The sequence below is a fragment of the Pongo pygmaeus genome, chromosome 23 (assembly GCF_028885625.2).
Source record: "Pongo pygmaeus isolate AG05252 chromosome 23, NHGRI_mPonPyg2-v2.0_pri, whole genome shotgun sequence".
In the NCBI taxonomy this organism is placed as follows: domain Eukaryota; kingdom Metazoa; phylum Chordata; class Mammalia; order Primates; family Hominidae; genus Pongo; species Pongo pygmaeus.
In genome coordinates, this window is record NC_085931.1 from 50,286,732 (window position 1) to 50,306,558 (window position 19,827).

The 19,827-nt window shown below is 55.9% G+C and overlaps 1 protein-coding gene across 3 annotated transcripts in view; it reads left to right on the forward strand.

Moving 5' to 3' along the window:
• Positions 1-225: 225 nt before the first annotated feature.
• Positions 226-19,827, forward strand: part of SYNGR1 (synaptogyrin 1) — a 34,167-nt gene continuing 14,565 nt past the window's right edge. Inside the window, exon 1 of one of the 3 annotated variants that reach the window (XM_054470154.2) lies at positions 226-390. In XM_054470154.2, the coding sequence (XP_054326129.1) occupies positions 292-390 (99 nt within the window). In that variant the 5' untranslated portion in view covers positions 226-291. The remainder of the gene's footprint in view (positions 391-19,827) is intronic. The other 2 variants (XM_054470153.2, XM_054470155.2) reach the window with 2 other exon arrangements.

The following is a 19,827-nucleotide window of genomic DNA, read 5'->3' on the forward strand; positions in this document are numbered from 1 at the left end:
ACTTGCTGCACACGCACCGCCCTCCCCCCAATACTTTGCAAAGAGGTCACCGCACTGGCTGCGAGCGCGCCCTGCGCCCCGGGCCGCAGCACGCGCGCCCCCGCGCCCGAGGTCGCGCGCCGCCCAGCCCCCCCGCTCGCGCCCCGCGAGCTGCGCCCGCCGCGCACGACTCCCCTTCGCGGGAGCCCTGGGCCGCCGGCCGCGCGCGCAGGGGAGGGGGCGGGGGCGCCGCGCACGCGCACGGGCCGGCGGCGCGCGCCGAGCGGGGGGCACCGCGCGGGTGCAGCCACGATGGAAGGGGGTGCGTACGGAGCGGGCAAAGCCGGGGGCGCCTTCGACCCCTACGCCCTGGTCCGGCAGCCGCACACCATCCTGCGCGTCGTGTCTTGGGTAAGGACGGACTGGCCGGCGGCTCCGCCAGGCCGGGGTGGGGGTGTGGGCAAGGGCGGCGCGCCCGGAGCGACCCCGACCCCGACCCCAACGGGCCCCCGGCGGCGCGGCGGCGGGCGAGGAGCTGCCTTGCCTGTGGGGCTCGCTGCCGCCGCTCCTACTTCCCGGGCCCGGGGCGGGCGGGAGCCCTGGCGCTCGCGGGAGACGCCGCTCCGGCTCCCGGAGCCCTGGTTTCCTGGGGCCCCCGGTTCGTGCGCCCCCCTTCCCGCCCCGGTTGCTGTGACCTCCAGGCCGCGGCTATGCAGCTAAAGGCTCGGATTGTGCGCGGCCGCCAGGGCGGACTGGGGACCGTGGGGACGGAGATAGGGTTTAAGGTGGCCTTTTCTGGGGGGTGGATCAGGGCGTGGACCATCTCGCTGGGGTGCACGCCGCGCCTGCGATGGACGTTGGAGGAGGAGAGGGCAGGGAACCGGGTTCGTATTGCCTAGCCCTGCCCGTGTGGAGCGATGAGTCGGGAACTGAGTACCTCTCTTCCACCCGGGAACTGCCTCTCCTTCTCTGCGTGACCTTGGGCTGGGAGCCACCCAGGAGATGTTCTCGAGAAATGAGGACTTCAATTCCGAGGTGGGGAGTGTCATCTCCTCTCATGCCTCAGTTTCCCAATTTATAGACAAGGTGGGAGGAGCCTTCTGGAGGCCCCATTGGGCTCTGACATTACATGAACCGGTAACACCCCTCCCACTCAGCATGCACCTGGATGCCCAAGGCGGGTGTCTGGGAGAAAGGTCTGCTCCCACAGTGAAGAGGCCAGGGTGGCCTCCAGCCTAGCTGGGGAGCAGGGTCCTCAGTGCAGAGGGCTGAGTGGGGCTCTTGTTCAGACGGGTGGTCAGGGGGAGGATGGGTCAGAGACAGCGAGCACAGAGGGAGGGGTTCAGGTGCCTTGAGTGGCACCCCATGGAAAGAAGCCCTGCTGGGGTCTGGAGAGGGGATTTCTGGGGCTCCCTGGGGTTGGCTGGCTGTATCCCAGAAACTCCCACTCGAGGTTCTGGCCTCTGCAGGCCTGGGGCCCATTCCTGGTGGGCTTAGACTAGAAGGGCTTGGACTGGGGATGCTGGGCAGGGGCACTGTCAGGGACCCCAGGGGCTACCCCAAGGCCAGCTGTGACCTCAGGGTGCCCAAGCTTCTCCTTTCCTTGGTTTTCAGGGTCTGGTTGGTAGGATGGCTTGGGTATGTATCCCTGGCCTGCCAAGGATGACCCCATTTAAAGCCTTTTCTTCTCAAATGCTGTCAGATGGGAGCTCTTTGAGGGCAGGAAAGCCCAGTTCCTTTAGCCCTTGTGTCAGTGCCTGCACAGAGCTGGGCACCCCAGCACATCTGTGTTTGTGGCTCTGAATTCATTTATCTGTGCCAGTCTCCTGCTCCCCAGATGCCCCGACAGACCCTTGGCAAAGGTGGGAGTCCTGGGGGGCACCTGCCGGATCAGACGGGTGGGCTGTGTTCACTTCTTCAATCTGCCCACCCCTGGGCCTCTGGCCTGGAAGGGCGAAGTCACTGGCTTTGTGAGGGAGCATGGGCATTCTGCCTGCTTGGGTCGTTTCTGCCTGGGATGCCTTCATTTAGCAAAGCTTTATTGAATCTGCTGGGCCCTGAGGGAAGGCAGCGTGACTCAGAAGCAGCCCTTGTTCTCAGGAAGCCACAGTCCCACTGGGGAGTGAGCCAGGTGCCCCCAGGCAGAGGCCACAAGAGCCAGGAGAGGGGTCTCCCTGCTGTGGAATCAAATTTCATGGTGAAGGTGATGTCAGATTGGGCCTGGTGGGATGAGGGTTTATACATGTGCACATCCAGGGTGGAGGACCTGGAAAGCAGGAGGAAGGATCAGCCCCTCTGAGCACCCATGGGGTGCAAGACCACACACAGCTACCTAGCTGGTTCCCCAACACTAGAGGAAGCTGAGGCTCAGCGAGCGAGGCCAAGTGCCTGGCCCAAGGTCACTAAGCGTGTAAATGGCAGACGAGCATTTGAGCCTAGGTCTTCCTGTCTCCAAAACGTAGTTCTCCCCCTGGGGCAGGGAAGAGTCCAGAATCCTGGAATGTCAGGATTGGAAAGGACACAAAGGTCACCTGGACCAACCAATGCTCAAACGACCCCACGACCTCCCAGCCCCGCTCACCCACGTGGATACAAGGCACTCACTACCTTTGTCAAACCAAGAGGTGTCTGATACGGGCTGATTGACACCTTTAAAAGTAGCTTTTTTTCCTGATCAAAGTAACACCTGCCAATTATTGGAAAGTATAAAAATCAGGTGTGATGGTTGCACGGTAGGAATGCACTTAACACCACTGAAATGGTGAAGATGGTAAATTGTATGTAACGTGTGTTTTACCACAACAGAAAAAGTTTGGTGGGGGGTGGTAATCATGTGATACCACCACTTAGGGAGGGCTGCAGTGAATATGGTGCTGTCTCCTTCTGGTCTCGAAACTGTGTGGCGTGCTGAGCCATTTAAACACATTGGGATCTGCGGGGATGCAGCTGGCGCCTGCTTTTGGCCCTCGCACCACAGGGCAGAGCAAGTGAAGCCTGAGCTCTAGGACCAGGGTGACCCGTTTATCCTGGTGTGCTGGGACTTCCTGCCTTTAGCATTCTGAGAGGCCCTCAGTCCAGACAAACAGGGACAACTAGTCACCCTGTCCAGGACTCCTGGACAACCCAGACCCCTACCACAGCCTTGAAGGGGCCCTAACAGCATATGCACATGGACCTGTGATTGTTTTTTTCTTTTTTTGAGATGGAGTCTTGCTCTGTTGTCCAGGCTGGAGTACAACAGTTGTCATCTCGGCTCATTGCAACCTGCACCTCCCAGGTTCAAGCAACTCTACTGCCTCGGCCTCCCAAGTAGCTGGGACTACAGGCACACACCACCACGCCCAGCTAATTTTTGTATTTTTAGTAGAGATGGGGTTTCACCATGTTAGCCAGGCTGGTCTCGAACTCCTGACCTCAGGTGATCCACCCGCCTTGGCCTCCCAATGTGCTGGGATTACAGGCTTGAGCCACTGCACCCGGCCTGGACCTGGGATTTTTGTAAAATTTGTAAAAGAAAGATTTTTTTTTTCTGTCGCTTTTCCAAAAGAGGACCCCCAAATCATGTAAGCTTCAGGGCCTCACCAACCTGGATCCACCCTGGAACCCAAGCCCTCCGAGCCCCTGAGTCAGCCTGTGCAGAAGCAGGGCCTCCAGGACCTGGCTTGGCTCTTTTTAATTTTTTTAGAGACAGGATCTTGCTGTGTTGCCCAGGCTGGTCTCAGACTTCTGGGCTCAAGTGATCCTCCCACCTCAACCTTGTGAGTAGCTGGGATGACGAGGCGAGGCGTGGGCCGCTGCATCCGGCATGGCTTGTCTCTCAACTAAGGCTTTCTCACTTCTTGGTGTCAGCGCCCCGGTGGCAGATCAGCTGCCACTCCTGGCACCCCCAGGCCACAGCTGTGACCTTCAGTAAGTGTCCCCTCCCCACCCTCTGTGCCTCAGTCTTCCCAACCGAACTGGGCTGGGCTGGGTCAGAAGTGCCTGATCTGTTGCGCGGTGACTGCCGCTTGTCAGTGACTCATTTCTTTGTTCTAAAGCCAGATGGGAAAAAAAGGAGTTACAGCAAGGAGCTAAACTGATTTAATAGAAAGGACCACCTTTTATTTGAAGTTTATATTCTTTTTTGCAGGGGGCTAAAGTGGACTATAGGGAATGAATATCAGTGCTGGCAGATGAGTTTTTTTTGTTTGTTCGTTTTTTGTTTTTGAGATGGAGTCTTTCTCTGTCGCCCAGGCTAGAGTGCAGTGGCGCGATCTTGGCTCACTGCAACCTCTGCCTCCCAGTTTCAAGTGATTCTCCTGCCTCAGCCTCCTGAATAGCTGGGATTACAGGCACCTGCCACCATGCCCAGCTACTTTTTAAATTTTTAGTAGAGACGGGGTTTCACTATCTTGGCCAGGCTGGTCTCAAACTCCTGACCTAGTGATCCACCCGCCTCAGCCTCCCAAAGTGCTGGGATTACAGGCGTGAGCCACCGCACCCAGTCAATGTTTCTTTAATTCTCTACTTTGACAAAATGAAAATGATAAAATGTTTGAAATGTTGCCATTTTCAGGGTTCATTTTTTAAGGCTTTGGCCATAATACCACATGGTTCTGTAAGTGGGGTGGGTATCTTCCCCCCCATTTTACAGATGACAGAATTAAGGCTCAGCCTGGAGAAGTGACTTGTGCTAGCTCAAGGCCTGGGCTTGTCAGAGACTTGGTTTGAACCCGGCCTGCCGGGCTCCATGTTCTGTGTATTCCCTGTGGGTTCCCTGCCTGGATCTCCATGGCACCAACGGGTAGCCTGAGGGGGGCAGCTTTATACCCCTGGTTTTTTTCACCCCCCCCACTCCACCCCCCATCATCCCAAGTGAACACTGAATAAAAAAGCTGAACTTGGCCAGGTGAGGTAGCTCACGCCTATAATCCCAGCACTTTGGGAGGCCGAGGCGGGTGGATCACTTGAGGTCAGGAGTTCGAGACCATCCTGGCCAACATGATGAAACCCCATCTCTACTAAAATACAAAAATTAGCTGAGCGTGGTGGTGGTCACCTGTTATCCCAGCTACTCAGGAGGCTGAGGCAGGAGAATCGCTTGAACCCGGGAGGCGGAGGTTGCAGTGAGCTGAGATCCCACCACTGCACTCCAGCCTGGGCGACAAGAGTGAAATTCCATCTCAAATGAAAAAAAAAACAAAAAAAAACTGCTGTGTTTTTTGTAAACACAGCAGTTTCAAGATAAGACCCCTGGCCTCCCCCAACCAACTTGCCATGTGCCAGCCATGGAGCCACGGGAAAATTCTGGGACCAGCGGGTGTCGGGGAAGAGGGTCCAGGGTAGAGACTTCTAGAACCTCTGGCCAGTTCTGATTTTCATTTGTTCATTCCACAAGTCCGCTGCCCAGTGCCAGCTGCGTGCTCAGTGCCACCCCAAGGCACTCTCGCTCCAGTAACGAGAACAGGATTGAGTGGGAAGCACTGTCCCAGAGGCTCGGGTCACTACAAGAAGGAATTCCCAAGGGGTGGCCCAGGAGAGGCTTGGATGACAGACTCACAAGCTGGACTTCCTCTGAGGGCAGTGGGAAGCTGGAGAGAGGGTCAAGGGTACTTCGGAAGCTCCTGTGGAAGCTTGGTTTGGAGAGGGCTCTGTGGCTGGGAATGTGTGGTCACGTCCAGCCTGTCCTCTCCCAGTACCGGGCACAGCCCTGTCACCTAGACAGGAAGGTGGGCCCACGGCCCTCGTTTGGCATTTATTGCTGACCATCCTGGAGTCTTTCTCACCTCTTCACCCCCTGTGGCCGGCTCCTCCGCCTCTTCTTCTCTCTCAGGTCTAGGACAGGGTCAGCTGCAAGGAGACCACCGGGAGGTGATAGATTTCTGCTGTGTCTTGGGCACTTCCTTATGTCCAAGGACAGCCCAGGGGCGGCCTAGAGAGCCGGAGAAAGCCTAGGGCATCAGGAGCAGGGCTATCAGAGCGGGACCTTGGAAAACCCCTACCTCTTTCAGCCTCGGTTGCCTCATCTGTAACATGGGATTGGAGGGCCTGGGTTTGGGGAGGCCTCGAGAGCTTACAAAAATGCAAATTTTGGCCAGGTGCAGAGGCTCACGCCTGTAATCCCAGCACTTTGGGAGGCAGAGGCAGGTGGATCACCTGAGGTCAGGAGTTCGAGACCAGCCTGGCCAACATGGCGAAACCCTGTCTCTACTAAAATACAAAAAATTAGCCAGGCATGGTGGCACGCGCCTGTAGTCCCAGCTACTTGGGAGGCTGAGGCATGAGAATCGCTTAAGCCCGAGAGGTGGAGGTTGCATTGTGCCTTTGCACTCCAGCCTGGGCTAACAGAGTGAAACTCCATTTCAAAAAAAGAAAAGAAAAAGAAAGAAAGGAAAAGAAAATGCAAGTTATTTTTGTTTGTTTGTTTTTGAGACAGGGTCTCGCTCTGTCACCCAGGTTGGAATGCAGTGGCACGATCTCAGCTCACTGCAGCCTCCACCTTCCAAATTCAAGCGATTCTCCTGCCTCAGACTCCTGAGTAGATGGGATTACAGGTGTCCGCCACCACACCTGGCTAATTTTTATATTTTTAGTAGAGACAGGGTTTCATCATGTTGGCCAGGCTAGTCTCAAACTCCTGACCTCAAGTGATCCGCCTGCCCCGGCCTCCCAAAGTACTGGGATTACAGGTGTGAGCCACCTTGCCTGGCCTGAATGCAAGTTTAAAAGGCCTGCCGTACGTCTGCTGTGGTGGGTTTTGTTATCCCCTCCTTAGATGAAAAGCTGAGGCCCAGACAGGTTAACTGGAGTCACTGGGATTGGAACCCATGGCCCCTGCTCCAGGGAGTCCCCAGCCACGTGGGGAGTCCCACATGAGCAGTGCATGCAAAGCAGTTGGGCGGTCCTGAGCCCCAGGGAGAAAAAAACAGGCTGGGAGAGGAAGGGAAGAGAGGAGGAGAAGCCAGGAGGAGGAGGGAGGGAGGGAGGAAGGGAGAGGCAGATGGCAGGGCTGTTGGAGGGAGCCACACTTGGCACCCAGACCGGAAGAACCAGCTGTCAGGTGGGAGGGGAGACAGGGTAGGCGCTGAGGAGTGCCTTGGCCTGGAGACCTGAGGCTGCGTTCTGCACCCTCTCTGCCAGTGACTGGCTGTGTGACTGGAGCAAGAGGCCCATGCTCTCCTGGCCTTGGTTTCCCCATTTGTCAGATGGGAAAAGGATAGTTGGATTGCTCTGGTGGTTCCCGACCTTTCCACCCTTGAAGAACCCCACTCTGGCTCCTAGTGGACTCCAGGTTGGGAACTTTGGATTGGTCAGTCTTTAAAGAAGTGATGTTGGGGCCAGGCGTGATGGCTCACGCCTGTAATCCCAGCACTTTGGGAGGCTGAGGTGGTTGACTCACTTGAGGTCAGGAGTTTGAGACCCAGCCTGGCCAACATGGTGAAACCCTGCCTTTACTAAAAATACACAAATTAGCCGGGTGTGGTGATGCCTATGATTACGCCTGTAATCCCAGCTACTCCGGAGGCTGAGGCACGAGAATCGCTTGAACCCAGGAGGCGGAGGTTGCAGTGAGCCAAGATCCCACCACTGTGTTCCAGCCAGGGCAACAGAGCAAGACTCTGTTTCAAAAAAAAAAAAAGTGATGTTTGGAGCCATCCCCTCATGCTTTGTGGGGGCCTGCAGCAGAGGGGGCCCTGGGCCCCAGGTCTATGCATGGGAGCAGAGCAGACAGCGTCAGCTGGAGCCTGGAAGGGCAGTCATGGCCTGTGTTTCTGGGAGAAACGTCCCTTCGGGGATGGAGTTTTGCTCATCTCCCCGCTGCTGGTAGAGCAGGGGCCAGGTGAAGGGGACCTGGAAAGAGGGGCGGCTGCGTAGCTGGGACAGCCCCAAGCTGTCAGACCCAAGCTGCAATCATGCAGGAGCTTTAACAAGCTGGGGCTCCTCCAGTACCTCACAGTCCAGGGGGCAAGAGTCCCTGAGCCTTCAGCCCCTCCCAGAATGTCCCTGACACCTTTTGTAAATTGCACTGTAACCTGGCCTCCCCCAGACCCTGCTTCCTGCAGCCTGCTCAGTGGGGGCTGCTTTATCCCTCAGACCCTCCCTCTGCTGGGCCTAGAGGTCGACAGGGTCCTTCTGGTTCCTGAGGCCGCTTCCAGGCCATTGTGCCCCAGCTTTGAATCTCACACCACTACTGGGTCGCCCACTCCCCTTCATGATGAGCCGGCTCGAGGCCACTTTGCCCGTTCTTCAAAGATGCCCACCCAGGCCGGGCACGGTGGCTCACGCCTGTAATCCCAGCACTTTGGGAGGCCAAGGCGGGTGGATCACGAGGTCAGAAGATCAAGACCATCCTGGCTAACACAGTGAAACCCCATCTCTACTAAAAAAAAAATACAAAAAAATTAGCTGGGCGTGGTGGCGGGTGCCTGTAGTCCAGCTCCCCTGGAGGCTGAGTCAGGAGAATGGTGTGAACCTGGGAGGCAGAGCTTGCAGTGAGCCAAGATCGCGCCACTGTACTCCAGCCTGGGCAACAAAGCGAGACTCTGTCTCAAAAATAAAAATAAAAAGATGCCCACCCTAGCTTGGTGTCAGCGCTCTCCAGCACTACTCCTGCTCCAGTCCTGGTCATTGGAGTGTCTATTTCTGCGACCGTTTCCACACCTGGCCTCCTCTCCCCGCATGGTCTTGTCTGCCAGCCTCAGCCAACTGTCACCAGCTGGACCCCAGCTAGGCCTGGCCCTGCCTTCCCAGTAGCCTCTCGCCCTCCCTGATCCTCCATCCAGGCGTCTCCTCCAACCCTCCTACCTTTCCACTTCCCTCTCCCTGCCCTGATCCTAGGTCCTTGGGCCTGAGGCCTCTGAACCACTGATCTTCCCCTGTGCACTGGCCCTCACCACCCCTTGGTCCCTCCTGTCCGCCTCCCCACCTCCCAGTGGCCACATGCTGCAGCTCCAGCTCTTCTGCGCATCACACTCGCCTGGCACAGCTCCGGTTAAATTCAGTCCTAGGCATCTTCACACCTGCGCCCCTCCTCCTAGACTATCTCCCCTGTTCTGGTGGCCCAGGCCAGCCTGGCTGCAGCCTCGTGAGCCTGTTTCTCTCACCTACTCAAGGACACACGTCCATCAGTTCTCTCTCCCTCTCTCTCTCTCCTCCACCTTCAGTTTCGCCCTCTCTACTCTTGGCTCTTCCGCATCAGCTTGCAAATGTGCGTGATTCCCCATCTCAGGAAGACACTCCCTCACTCATTTCTCTGGTCCTTCAGAAGAGTTGTCACCGTCTCCAGGGTTTCTTCTGTGGTCCCCCACACGCGCTCCCCACGGGCTCGCTCTCCCCTCCTCGCCATCTTCTCAGGCTCATTCCTGACCTTCACATTGCCAATCTCATGGCCGACTGTCATTGATGGATCTCTCGGCAGCGTCTGGCAGCCATGAGGGGTTTATGCATCCTCCCTTGAATCCAAACGGCCGCAGAATGTGGACACCCTCACCCCTCTCGTCCTCTCTTTAATATACATGCTGAGCATGGGCCGGATGAGATGCCTGGTCTGTAGGGAGGGCTGACAGTCTAGTGGAGGGAAATGTGGCGGAAACCAGTTAAAATATGGAGGTGAGCACAGACCCCTAGAGAGGGACAGGCAGGTGACACCAGCGTTGAGTCAGCGTTGAGAGGGCAGGAGCCAGCCAGGCAGAGAAGGAGGAAGGAGGAACAGCGAGGGCAAAGGCTGAAAGGCCTGGCAGAGTAGAGACGAGGCTGTCGCCCCTGCTGGGGTGTACGCTTGGAGGGCGAGAACTGCATCTGTCATAGCCCCAGGACTAGATTGGTTCCAGGCATCTCCTTAGGGCCCCAACTATGGATGGATGTGGCGGGAACTGCACCGATGGGTCTTCCTTCTAGCCACTGTTCTTCAGGTGTCCCACCTGGCCTTTAGGGCCCTGCTCAAATATCACCTCCCTGGGAAGCCTTCCTGGATTCTCCCAAGCTTGCGCTCCCCTTCCTGCTTCCCTTGGGCTCTGTGGGGATGACTGACAGAAATCTCAAAACAGGGAGCTTTCCCCTTCTGTGCCTTTCTTCTCTAGAAGGTGAGGCAGGGCCTGGGACCAGATTATTTCCCTGATGACCTGGAATTTGCACAGCAGGAGAGAAACCAAACAACCTCAGGCATGCAGGGACTGGCAGGGCGGGGACAGGCACTGGGGTGAAAAAAAGCAGACAGAACTGGATGGTTAACCCCGCCCTTCTTTTTTTTTTTTTTTTTTTTTTTTTTTTTTTGAGACAAAGTCTTACTCTGTCGCCTAGGCTGGAGTACAGTGGCACGATCCCAACTCATTGCAACCTCCACTTCCTGGGTTCAACTGATTCTCTTGCCTCAGCCTCCCAAGTAGCTGAGATTACAGGCATCCACCACCATGCCTGGCTAATTTTTTTTGTATTTTTAGTAGAGATGGGGGTCTCATCATGTTGGCCAGGCTGGTCTCGAACTCCTGACCTCAAGTCATCCACCCGCCTCTGCCTCCCAAAGTGCTGGGATTACAGCCATGAGCCATCACGCCCGGCCAATCCTGCCCTTCTTATCAACTGAGAGACCTCACAGAGCCTCAGTGGCCGCATCTATAAAATGGGTACAACAGTGCCTACCCCAGGAGTCTCGGGGCATGTAAATGAGGTCTAGCCCTGAAGGGCTCTGCAGTGTTTGGTTGGCATTTACACCCCTTTCTGGGTGGTGATGTTGCTCCCCTCTCCCATCTCTTCGCTGCCTCTGAAAGGGCAGAGGTGATAAGACGTGGAGTGAAGAAGGCCCTGGGGGGGTACAGGATTATGGGGATGGTGGTCCAGATACTTCTGCCACTGAGAGTAAGGCCCTGGGCCAGTCAAGCGAGCCCTCTCTGGGTCTTCGTTTCCTCCTTTCTCTCCTTTTTTTTTTTTGTAGATACGAGGTCTCACTATGTTCCCCAGGCTGGTCTCAAACTCCTGGGTCCAAGTGATCCTCCTGCCTCGGCCTCCTACATAGCTGGGATTACACTCGTGAGCCACCGTGCCGGGCCAATTTCCCCCTTTTTCATGAGGCTCCAAGGCCCCCTTGAGGTTACTCAGCCAGAGGAGAGGAACATGGGGCATTCTGGAAAGAGGGAGGGGCCTGCAGATCACCCAGGCCCAGCCTCAGCACCTTGGGGAGGCAGGGGTCTGCTCGCCCAGGCCCTGCTCAGCGGAGTCCACTGCACCTCCACCACCGAGCACTCGCGGCGACAGCTTGCTGAGATTACGCCTAATCCCCAGCGGGTCACTTCCAAGGCTGCACAACCCAGTGTGAGGCAGGGGTGGGGGAGGGGCCCGGAGCCCCACCTGCCCCACCCCCACCTATTCCCCAGAGCGAGACTCTTCAGGAAGCCAAGGGGCTGCTCAACACCCATCATGTGTCCATGCAGCTTCAGCCGTTTTCCCCACATGACCCTGGGGGGGGGCAAGGCCCTGTTCCTGTGAAGGGGGGCCCTTGGCAGCCTGACTCATTTCTCAAAGTGTGACTGCTCCCTTCTTCCCTCAGCCTTTCCCCAGGAGGCAGGATGGATGCCTGCACCAGGACAAGGGCAGGAAGGCTGGGTTCAGCTTATGGGGAGAGGGCTCGGCAGCCCCCTTTTCAGGGAGTGAGCTCCCTGTGCACGGGTGTGCAAGCAGAGGTGCCAGCCAAGGACGCTCTGGAGGGGATAATGCTCCTGCCCACCCCCGGTGCCGCCTGGGCCTCTCTGACTACCAGACTTGCTGTCTACTCCCCTCGAAGCCTTTCCTGACCCTCTCCCTGGGTCTGGGGGAGAGACATACACCCAACAACTGAACCAACAAATAGGAAAGAAGTTATATTGTGATGTTACCAAGAAAATTAATTGAGGCACTGGAGAATACTTTAGATCTGGAGTCTGGTCTGGAGGGCTTCTCTGGGGAGGTGTCTTTTGTGTTGAGATGTGCATGTTGAGCAGCCAGCTGAAGGAAGATCTGGAGAAATACAGGCATCCCAGGCAGAGGAAAGAGCCGAGTGTGAACGCCCTGAGGCAGGGATGAACTCAGGATGGCTTGGGAGGAGAGTGTTGGGAAGCTTCAGAGGAAAGCAGGAGCCCTGGGGTTTGGTGGGGGAAGGTCTTTACCTGGGCAGGGGGCGGTGGGTGAGCATCAATCCAAGAGTCTAGAGCTGGGGGGTGACATGACCTGACTTGGGTTTAAGGGGATTGTCTGGCTGCTGTGAGGGGACAGAGTGTGGGGGTGCAAGTGGACATATGGGCTGCTGTCATTGCCTGGAGAGGGGTGACAGTGGCCTGCCCCAGGGTGGAGGGACTTGACAGTTTTGGGAGGAGGTTGAAGCAGCTGGCCCGAATGTCAGACTGGTTGGAGGGGTTGAGTATGAACCCAGGACTGGGGCCCAGCAGCTGGTGCTGGGGAGGCTGAGAGAGGTCACTGGGGAGGCTGAGAGAGCCTGGGGCACTGGAGGAAGGACTCATGGCCCAAGCAGGGGGACCTCAGGGCCATTCTAGGGTGATGGACTTGATCTTCAGCCAGCGGAGGGACTGTTGAGGTTTGGAGTGGGTGATATCCCTCTGGCTGCTGCCTGGGAACTGCCTGGAGGAGGCTGGAGACGAGGCTGTGGTAGTGTCAGGCACCTGGACATGGGCAGGGGCCAGCTGCCTGGCTGCCTGCACTGCAGGGCAGGGACCAGGGCTCCCCCAAGCCGCTCAGCTCAGGGATGTTCCTGCACAGGGTGAAGTAGACGGTTCCATTTGGAGCTGGGAGGACAGAGTACCGTGGGCGCCAGATGTCATCTCTCTGCAGCTTATCTGGGGAAAGCCAGCATTGTCTAAAGACGTTTAAAACCAGGCCTCTAGGAGGTTCCTGGCAGCGTAACAGTGATCTCAGCTACCCCCATGCTGGCTGGGCACAGCTCGTCCTGAGCCTTCGTTAGCCGACGCCCTGCAGTGGGTCCTAGGCACACCCTGGGTGGTCTGTCTGCAGAGGGGAGATACCATCTCCCCTCAAGTAAAGTGGGCCCAGTGCCCTTTTGCACTGCGGGACACAGGGCTCAGGACCAGCAGGCATGCCTCCTTGGTCTCATGTTGACCTTAGAGTTTGGGATTCTGGAATTCGATCCTTCATGGATAGGCAGCTGGACACAGAGGTCGTGGGTGAGCTGGAGGAGCAGGCCCGGATGTGAGGCAGGTTCCCCATTTACCTGCTGTGGGTCAGCCAGAGGCAGGGCCTCTCTGAGCCTTAGCCTCCCTGACTGTGAAATGCTCTAAGTATAAGACTGCTTTGTGGGGATGATTTACAGATTTTTATGGGGATTAAAAGAGATGATTTAGGTGCCTTCTTCCATTGGCGCCAGCTCCGGGGAGGCTGTGGGCTGGTTCAGGGTCTCAGGGTGGAGACAGACTTGTAAATAGGTCCCAACCAAGAGTGGCCAAGGCTCAGGGTGGGAAAGAGTGACTGGGAAGTGGGATGTCCCTGAAGGTGTCTGGGAGTCACTATATCCCAGCAGCATTCAGAGGGCGAAGAGGAGTTCGCTCCCATTGAAGATGAAGAAGGTAGGAAGGCAGGTGCAGAGTTGTCAGACAGCCTGAGGACACCACCCACCCTCAACCCTCTGTGGGGGCTGCATAGGGTGGGGAGGGGGACAGATGAGATCAGGGTAGACCACAAAGGGCTTGGTGCTTCTGGGGTCTCTGTTTCTATGTGTCTCTGAATCCAGTAGCCAAGGATCCTGAAATCCAAGATTCTGAGATTCCTTCTGATTTGTTTTTCTGAGTTTGACATAGATCTCCACCAAGCGCCATCTGGAATCCGTTTTTAAAAAAGACTCAGGATTGGATTTTAAAGAGGGCGGAAAAAAACCAAAGAGGCTTGGCAGGTTTACCTTGGTGCCTTTTTTTAGCGTTTGCTTTAGCTCGAGGGAAGCTTGTTTTCCCTCTGCTTGCTGATGACCTGGGTCCTCCCTTGGCCATCACCCTCCATCCTCTCCTGTTTCTGGGCCTCTGGCTCTGCCTCTGAAGACCTGTCTCCCTTCCCCGCAGCGGATCCGCTTGTTGGATGAATTTTCCCCAGCGTCTCGGCTGCTGTGGCCAGTGTGGAATTTCATTCTGGTTTCATTTCCAGTTATCCAGTGGCTCCTTGCGGCTGCTCTGCGTGCTCCTTGCTGTCCCTGCAGATCTGGCCTTAGCAAGTGACCCAGGGATGCTGCCTGGCACAGGGCACCAGCTTTGGATCCAGAGAGGCTCAGGTTCAAGCCTCAACTCCACTCCTGCCCAGCTGCGAGACCTGGGCAGGTCCCTAGAAGCGGCTCTAAAATGGGAATGGGAATAAGAATATTGAGCTGGTGGAGTCAAGAGCATACGTTTCTGGCCACACAGCAGGCCCTGGGCAAGTCTCTGTTCCTCCTCCCATGTACTGTGAGTGGCTGAGGAGCAGAAACCTGAGGCTTGTGTCGTGCTTTGGGGGAGCTCCCACTCGGGGTGGGGGACAGCTGCTAAATGGAGAAGTTAAACCCTTGACACAGAGGGCAGCTGACAGTCCTGCAGAGGGTTCAGGAGACTGTAAGGGACTGGCTCTGTGTCCTCAGTGATATTCCTTCCCTTCCCCGAGCCTCAGTTTCCCCACTTGTGGACCAGCAGGCTGCAAGGGATGTGGCATTTGCAGGGGACGGCTCTGCTCCCCATTATCATCATTGAGCCTAAACCCCACGACTTCCTCCCCCATCTGCTCTTTTCTTTTTTTCTTTTACTTTTTTTTTTTTTTCCACACCTGGCTAATTTTTGTATTTTTAGTAGAGACGGGATTTCATCATGTTGGTCAGGCTGGTCTCAAGCAATCTGCCCACCTCAGCCTCCCAAAGTGTTGGGATTACAGGCGTGAGCCACGGTGCTCAGCCCCTTCTTTTTTTTTTTTTTTGAGACAGGGTCTCCCTCTGTCCCCCAGGCTGGAGTATAGTGGTGCAATCAGAGCTCACTGCAACCTTCACCTCTTGGGCTCAAGCAATCCTCTGGCCTCAGCCTCTGCCTGGCTAATTTTTGTATTTTTAGTAGAGATGGGGTTTCACCATGTTGCCCAGGCTGGTCTCAAACTCCTGGGCTCACCCAGGAGTGATCACTCACCTTCAAGTGATCCACCTACCTCGGCCTCCCAAAGTGCTGGGATCACAGGCGTGAGCCACCGTCCCCAGCTTCTTCACTCTTCCTCTCACTCCCTACGTCGGCTGTGTCTGCAGATTCTGGTGGCTCTTTCAAAATATATTCAGGCCGGGCATGGTGGCTCATGCTTGTAATCCCAGCACTTTGGGAGGCTAAGGTAGGCAGATTGCCTGAGGTCAGGAGTTCGAGACCAACCTGGCCAACATGGTGAAACCCCATCTCTACTAAAAATATAAAAATTAGCCAGGTGCGGGAGTGCATGGCTATAATCCCAGCTACTCAGGAGACTGAGGCAGGAGAATCACTGGAACCCGGGAGGCGGAAGTTGCAGTGAGCCAAGATTGCGCCCCTGCACTCCAGTCTGGGAAACAGAGTGAGACTCCATCTCAAAAAAATATATATATATTCAGCACCCACCACTTCTCCCCATCTCCACTGCCTGCACCAGCCCCAGGCCCGTCCCTCACCTGGGTGCTGTCGTAGCTCCTGTCTGGGCTGCTTGTCTTCACCTTTGCCACCACAGTCTTTTCTCTCCATAGCAGCCAGTCTGATTATTCTCAAACCTAAGTTGCATCAAGTCACTCAGCTGCTCTTCAGCCTGCAGTGTCTCCTGAACTCACCCTGGCCCTCGAAGCCAACCCATCTTCCTCGCCAGCCTCGCCTCTTGGTGTCTCCCTCACTTGCTCGGCTCCCACCGTGCGGGCCTCCATGCCGCTCCTGAACACACCCAGCTTATTTGCACCCAAGGCCTTGGCACCTGTTGCTGCTTCTTCCCTGGGCTCGGGTCCCTCACTGAGTCAGGCTTCTGCTCAAAGGTCGCTGCATCAGAGGCCTCCCTGGGCCCCCAGTCCGCCTCCTCTTGCCCTGCTTCGTTCTTCGTGACACTTTTCTCCCTCGGTGAGAACAGGGACCTCACACATCCTGTTCCCAACTGTGTCCTCAGCCTCTTGCACAGGGCTAGTACATACTAGGTGCTCAGGAAATGTCGAATGAACGAACGGCTGATGTCAAGCCCCAGAAGAGGCCTCCCAGGCCCCAGGGCAGGGCAGGCAGCTCACTCACTCCACTCCAGCAAACAGCAAAGTAGGTTGTAGCTCAGCCTGTAGCAGACGGTAGGGACAGTCAGTCTTCCGGGGAGGAAAACATGGAAAGGGGCCTGGGGCGTGCAAAGATGGGAGGCAGGTGGTGGGGGAGTGGAAGGATGTGAGACCCCAGGAGCGGTGGGCGGGGCCAGCACATGAAGGGCCTTGACCCCAGCCCTAGAAGCTTGGGTTGTAGGCCGCGCGAGGTGGCTCACGCCTGTAACCCCAGCACTTTGGGAGGCCGAAGGGGGCGAATCACCTGAGATCAGGAGTTCAAGACCAGCCTGGCCAACATGGCACAACCCTGTCTCTGCTAAAAATACAAAAATTAGCTGGGTTTGGTGGCGCACACCTGTAATCCCAGCTACTTGGGAGGCTGAGGCAGGAGAAAGGCTTGAACCCAAGAGGCAAAGGTTGCAGTGAGCCGAGGTCACACCACTGCACTCCAGCCTGGGCAACAGAGCGAGACCCTGTCTCAAAAAAAAAACAGTCTCCACCACAGCTCACCAGGCCTTGTCCCGCTGCATGTCCCATGTGCTTAGTTCCCGGGTCACTGCTCCAGCCATATTCCTTCCCACCTCACCGTACAAAACCTTTTCCTGCCTTCGGCCTTGGCACTTTCTGTTCCTGTACGTGGAACATGCTTCCCCCAGATCTTTGCAGGCCTGGCTCATTCTTATCTCCACCCAGAAGCCCTGCTTCAGGGCCATTTTCCCTGGCCACCACTGCTCCCTCCCAGTGTTTGCCAGGGACTGCCATTGCCTTTGTGATCTGTTCCACGAGTTTAGTGGCAGTCTAGCCTTCTGGGGCTGCTTACTCCAGGCCACGTGCCCTTCCTTGCATGCATGACTTCACTAATTCCTCACAATGCATCGTTGGTTTTGGTGCTATTGTTGCGCCCACTTGACAGATGCAGAAACTGAGGCTCAAGAGGTTAAGTCAGTGGCCTTAGGTCACCCCGCTGGTCAAGTGGCCACACTGGGATTCAGTGGGCCCAGGTCATCTGACTCAGAGTCCTGCTCCCCACACAGTCGGCTCCCACAACAGGGTCTCTTGGACTGAATTACCGCCTGGTGCCCCTCCCAGCACAGTGCCAGGAGCCGAGAAACTTGTGACCTGTGATGAATGCCTGACCGAGGCGGGTGTCTGCTGGGGCCATACAGCCCCGCCCAGTCCCTCCGAAGCTATTTTGTTCTTGCTCTGCACCCTCTTGGGGACACATCCTCTCCAGCACTTTCCTCCTGGCCTCTCTGAGGACTCCCTGCCTTTGTCTCCCAAGAGAGCCCAGTCTTAATGGTTCCTCCTCTGCTGTCCCCAGGGCCCAGGCTTCTGCCTGCTTGTTTCCCCTCCCACCTCCTCTCTGTCTTCAGGGAGCCTGATATTGTTCTGTTTTTGTAAGGAGATCCACATTTATTTTCAGCGCTGGCAGCAGTGGGGTCTCCTCCAGCCCCCGGGAGCACGTGTCTGTTAGTAAGTGTTCGAGAGGGGCCTTTCTGGTGTTATTCCTCTTTTCTGGGGCCTCGAGAGAGGAAATGAACGCTATGCAGCCCCCATGGGGCTTCCAAAGCTCTGCTCTGGGTACTTGCTCTAATTCTCCCATCAGCCCCAGAAGGGATGTTAATTTTTACAGAGGACCAATCTGAGGCTCGGAGAGGTTAAGTCACTTGCCGGAGGCTACCCAGCATAAGCAGCAGGCCTTGGATTTGAATTGGCAGGTCTGTATGATTCCTCAGTGTCTGAAGTCTCTTTCTGATCAGGAGGCTTTTCTGTTCTGGTTTGGTGGCATCTGATGACATCCAGGACTGGGCCTTAGGTTCCCAACCTGACAGTTTTCTGGTAGGAGCCTTGGACTTGTTGCAGTACACCAGTGCAAGGGGTTGTGTGACTAGCAGTCCCTGGAGTTGTGCAGTCCACGGCCCAAGCAGCTGGCCATGTACTGCACATCTCCCAGTGTTCAGAGTCTGCCTTGCTTGTCTTGGTTTGTCAGTAGCTCAGGAGCCCCTTTGACAGTGGCTCTGTCCTGACTTCAAAGGCGTTCCCCACTGTGCCTCTGAGCACCAGACTTGGGACTGAATCGAGTCGTCTGATCCCCAGTCACACTGAGGCTACCCTCCCGGCCTTCCTACCTGCTGGTCCTCTGCCTGATCCCTTGGGTCTCTGGGAGTAAATTCCATCCCTTCTTCAGGGCTCACCTCCAGAGGCTGAGAGTCAGCTTGGCCAGGAGGAAAAGAACATAGGTCTGGGAATCAGGAGACCTGGGTTCAACTTCAGCCTCTGCTGCTGACAACAGTGCCACCTTCTCTTTCTGAGCCTTAGTTTTTCTACTCTGCCAATTGGGGACAGTACAGATAGCCCTCTCCACTCGAGGGGTGATGATGAGGCCGCAGAGCCTGTGGGAGGCAGAGCTGTGGGCCCTGATGCCCTCACGGGTCTGAAGTCTCATGGTCATGGGGTCTTCCCAAATCAGGACTGGCAAATGGTGGCTCACAGGCCACCACTGCCCATCTCTGCCCATGGCTGAACCAGAACACAGCTTCAGAATCCTTTCTTTTTTTTACTGTGGCCAGATTAGCATAACATACCATTTTAATGTTGTATAATTCAGTGTACATTTTTTTCTTTTTTATAATTTATAATTTATTTATTGTAGAGATGGGGTTTTGCTGTGTTGCCCAGGCTGGTCTCAAACTCCCAGGCTCAAGCAATCCTTCCACCTCAGTCCCCCAAGTAGCTGGGACCACAGGTGCATGCCACCATACTCAGCTAATTTTTTTTTTTTTTTTTTTGAGATGGAGTCTTGCTCTGTCACCCAGGCTGGAGTGCAGTGGCGAATCTCAGCTCACTGCACCCTCCACCTCCCGGGTTCAAGCGATTCTGCTGCCTCAGCCTCCTGAGTAGCTGGGACCACAGGCACGTGCCACCGCCACGCCTGGCTAATTTTCTTTATTTTTAGTGGAGATGGGGTTTCACCATGTTAGCCAGGATGGTCTCGATCTCCTGACCTCATGATCCACCTGCCTCGGCCTCCCAAAGTACTGGGATTACAGGTGTGAGCCACTGCACCTGGCCCATACCCAGCTAATTTTGGTATTTTTTGTAGAGATGCGGTTTTACAATGTTGCCCACTCTGGTTGTTCCTTTTTATGGCCGGAAAATTGTCCAATTTATGGATGTACCACACTTTGTGCCCCCATTCATCTGCTGTGCACATTTAGGTCAGAATCCCCCTTAACACACAACATCCTAACCCAGAGGTCTCTAACCATTTTTTATTTTTGAGACAATGTCTCACTCTGTTACCCAGGCTGGAGTGCAATGACACGATCTCAGCTCACTGCAACCTCCACCTCCCGGGTTCAAGCCATTCTCCTGTCACAGGCTTCCGAGTAGCTGGGATTACAGGCATGTGCCATCACGCCCAGCTAATTTTTTGTATTTTTAGTATAGAGACAGGGTTTCACCGTGTTGGCCAGGCTAGTCTCGAACTCCTGACCTCAAGTGATCTACCTATCTTGGTCTCCCAAAGTGCTGGGATTACAGGCGTGAACCACCGCACCCAGCCGGTCTCTAAACTTTTAATCGTGCTCCTTTCAGGAAAAATGTTTGCACCAATCGTCCCATTC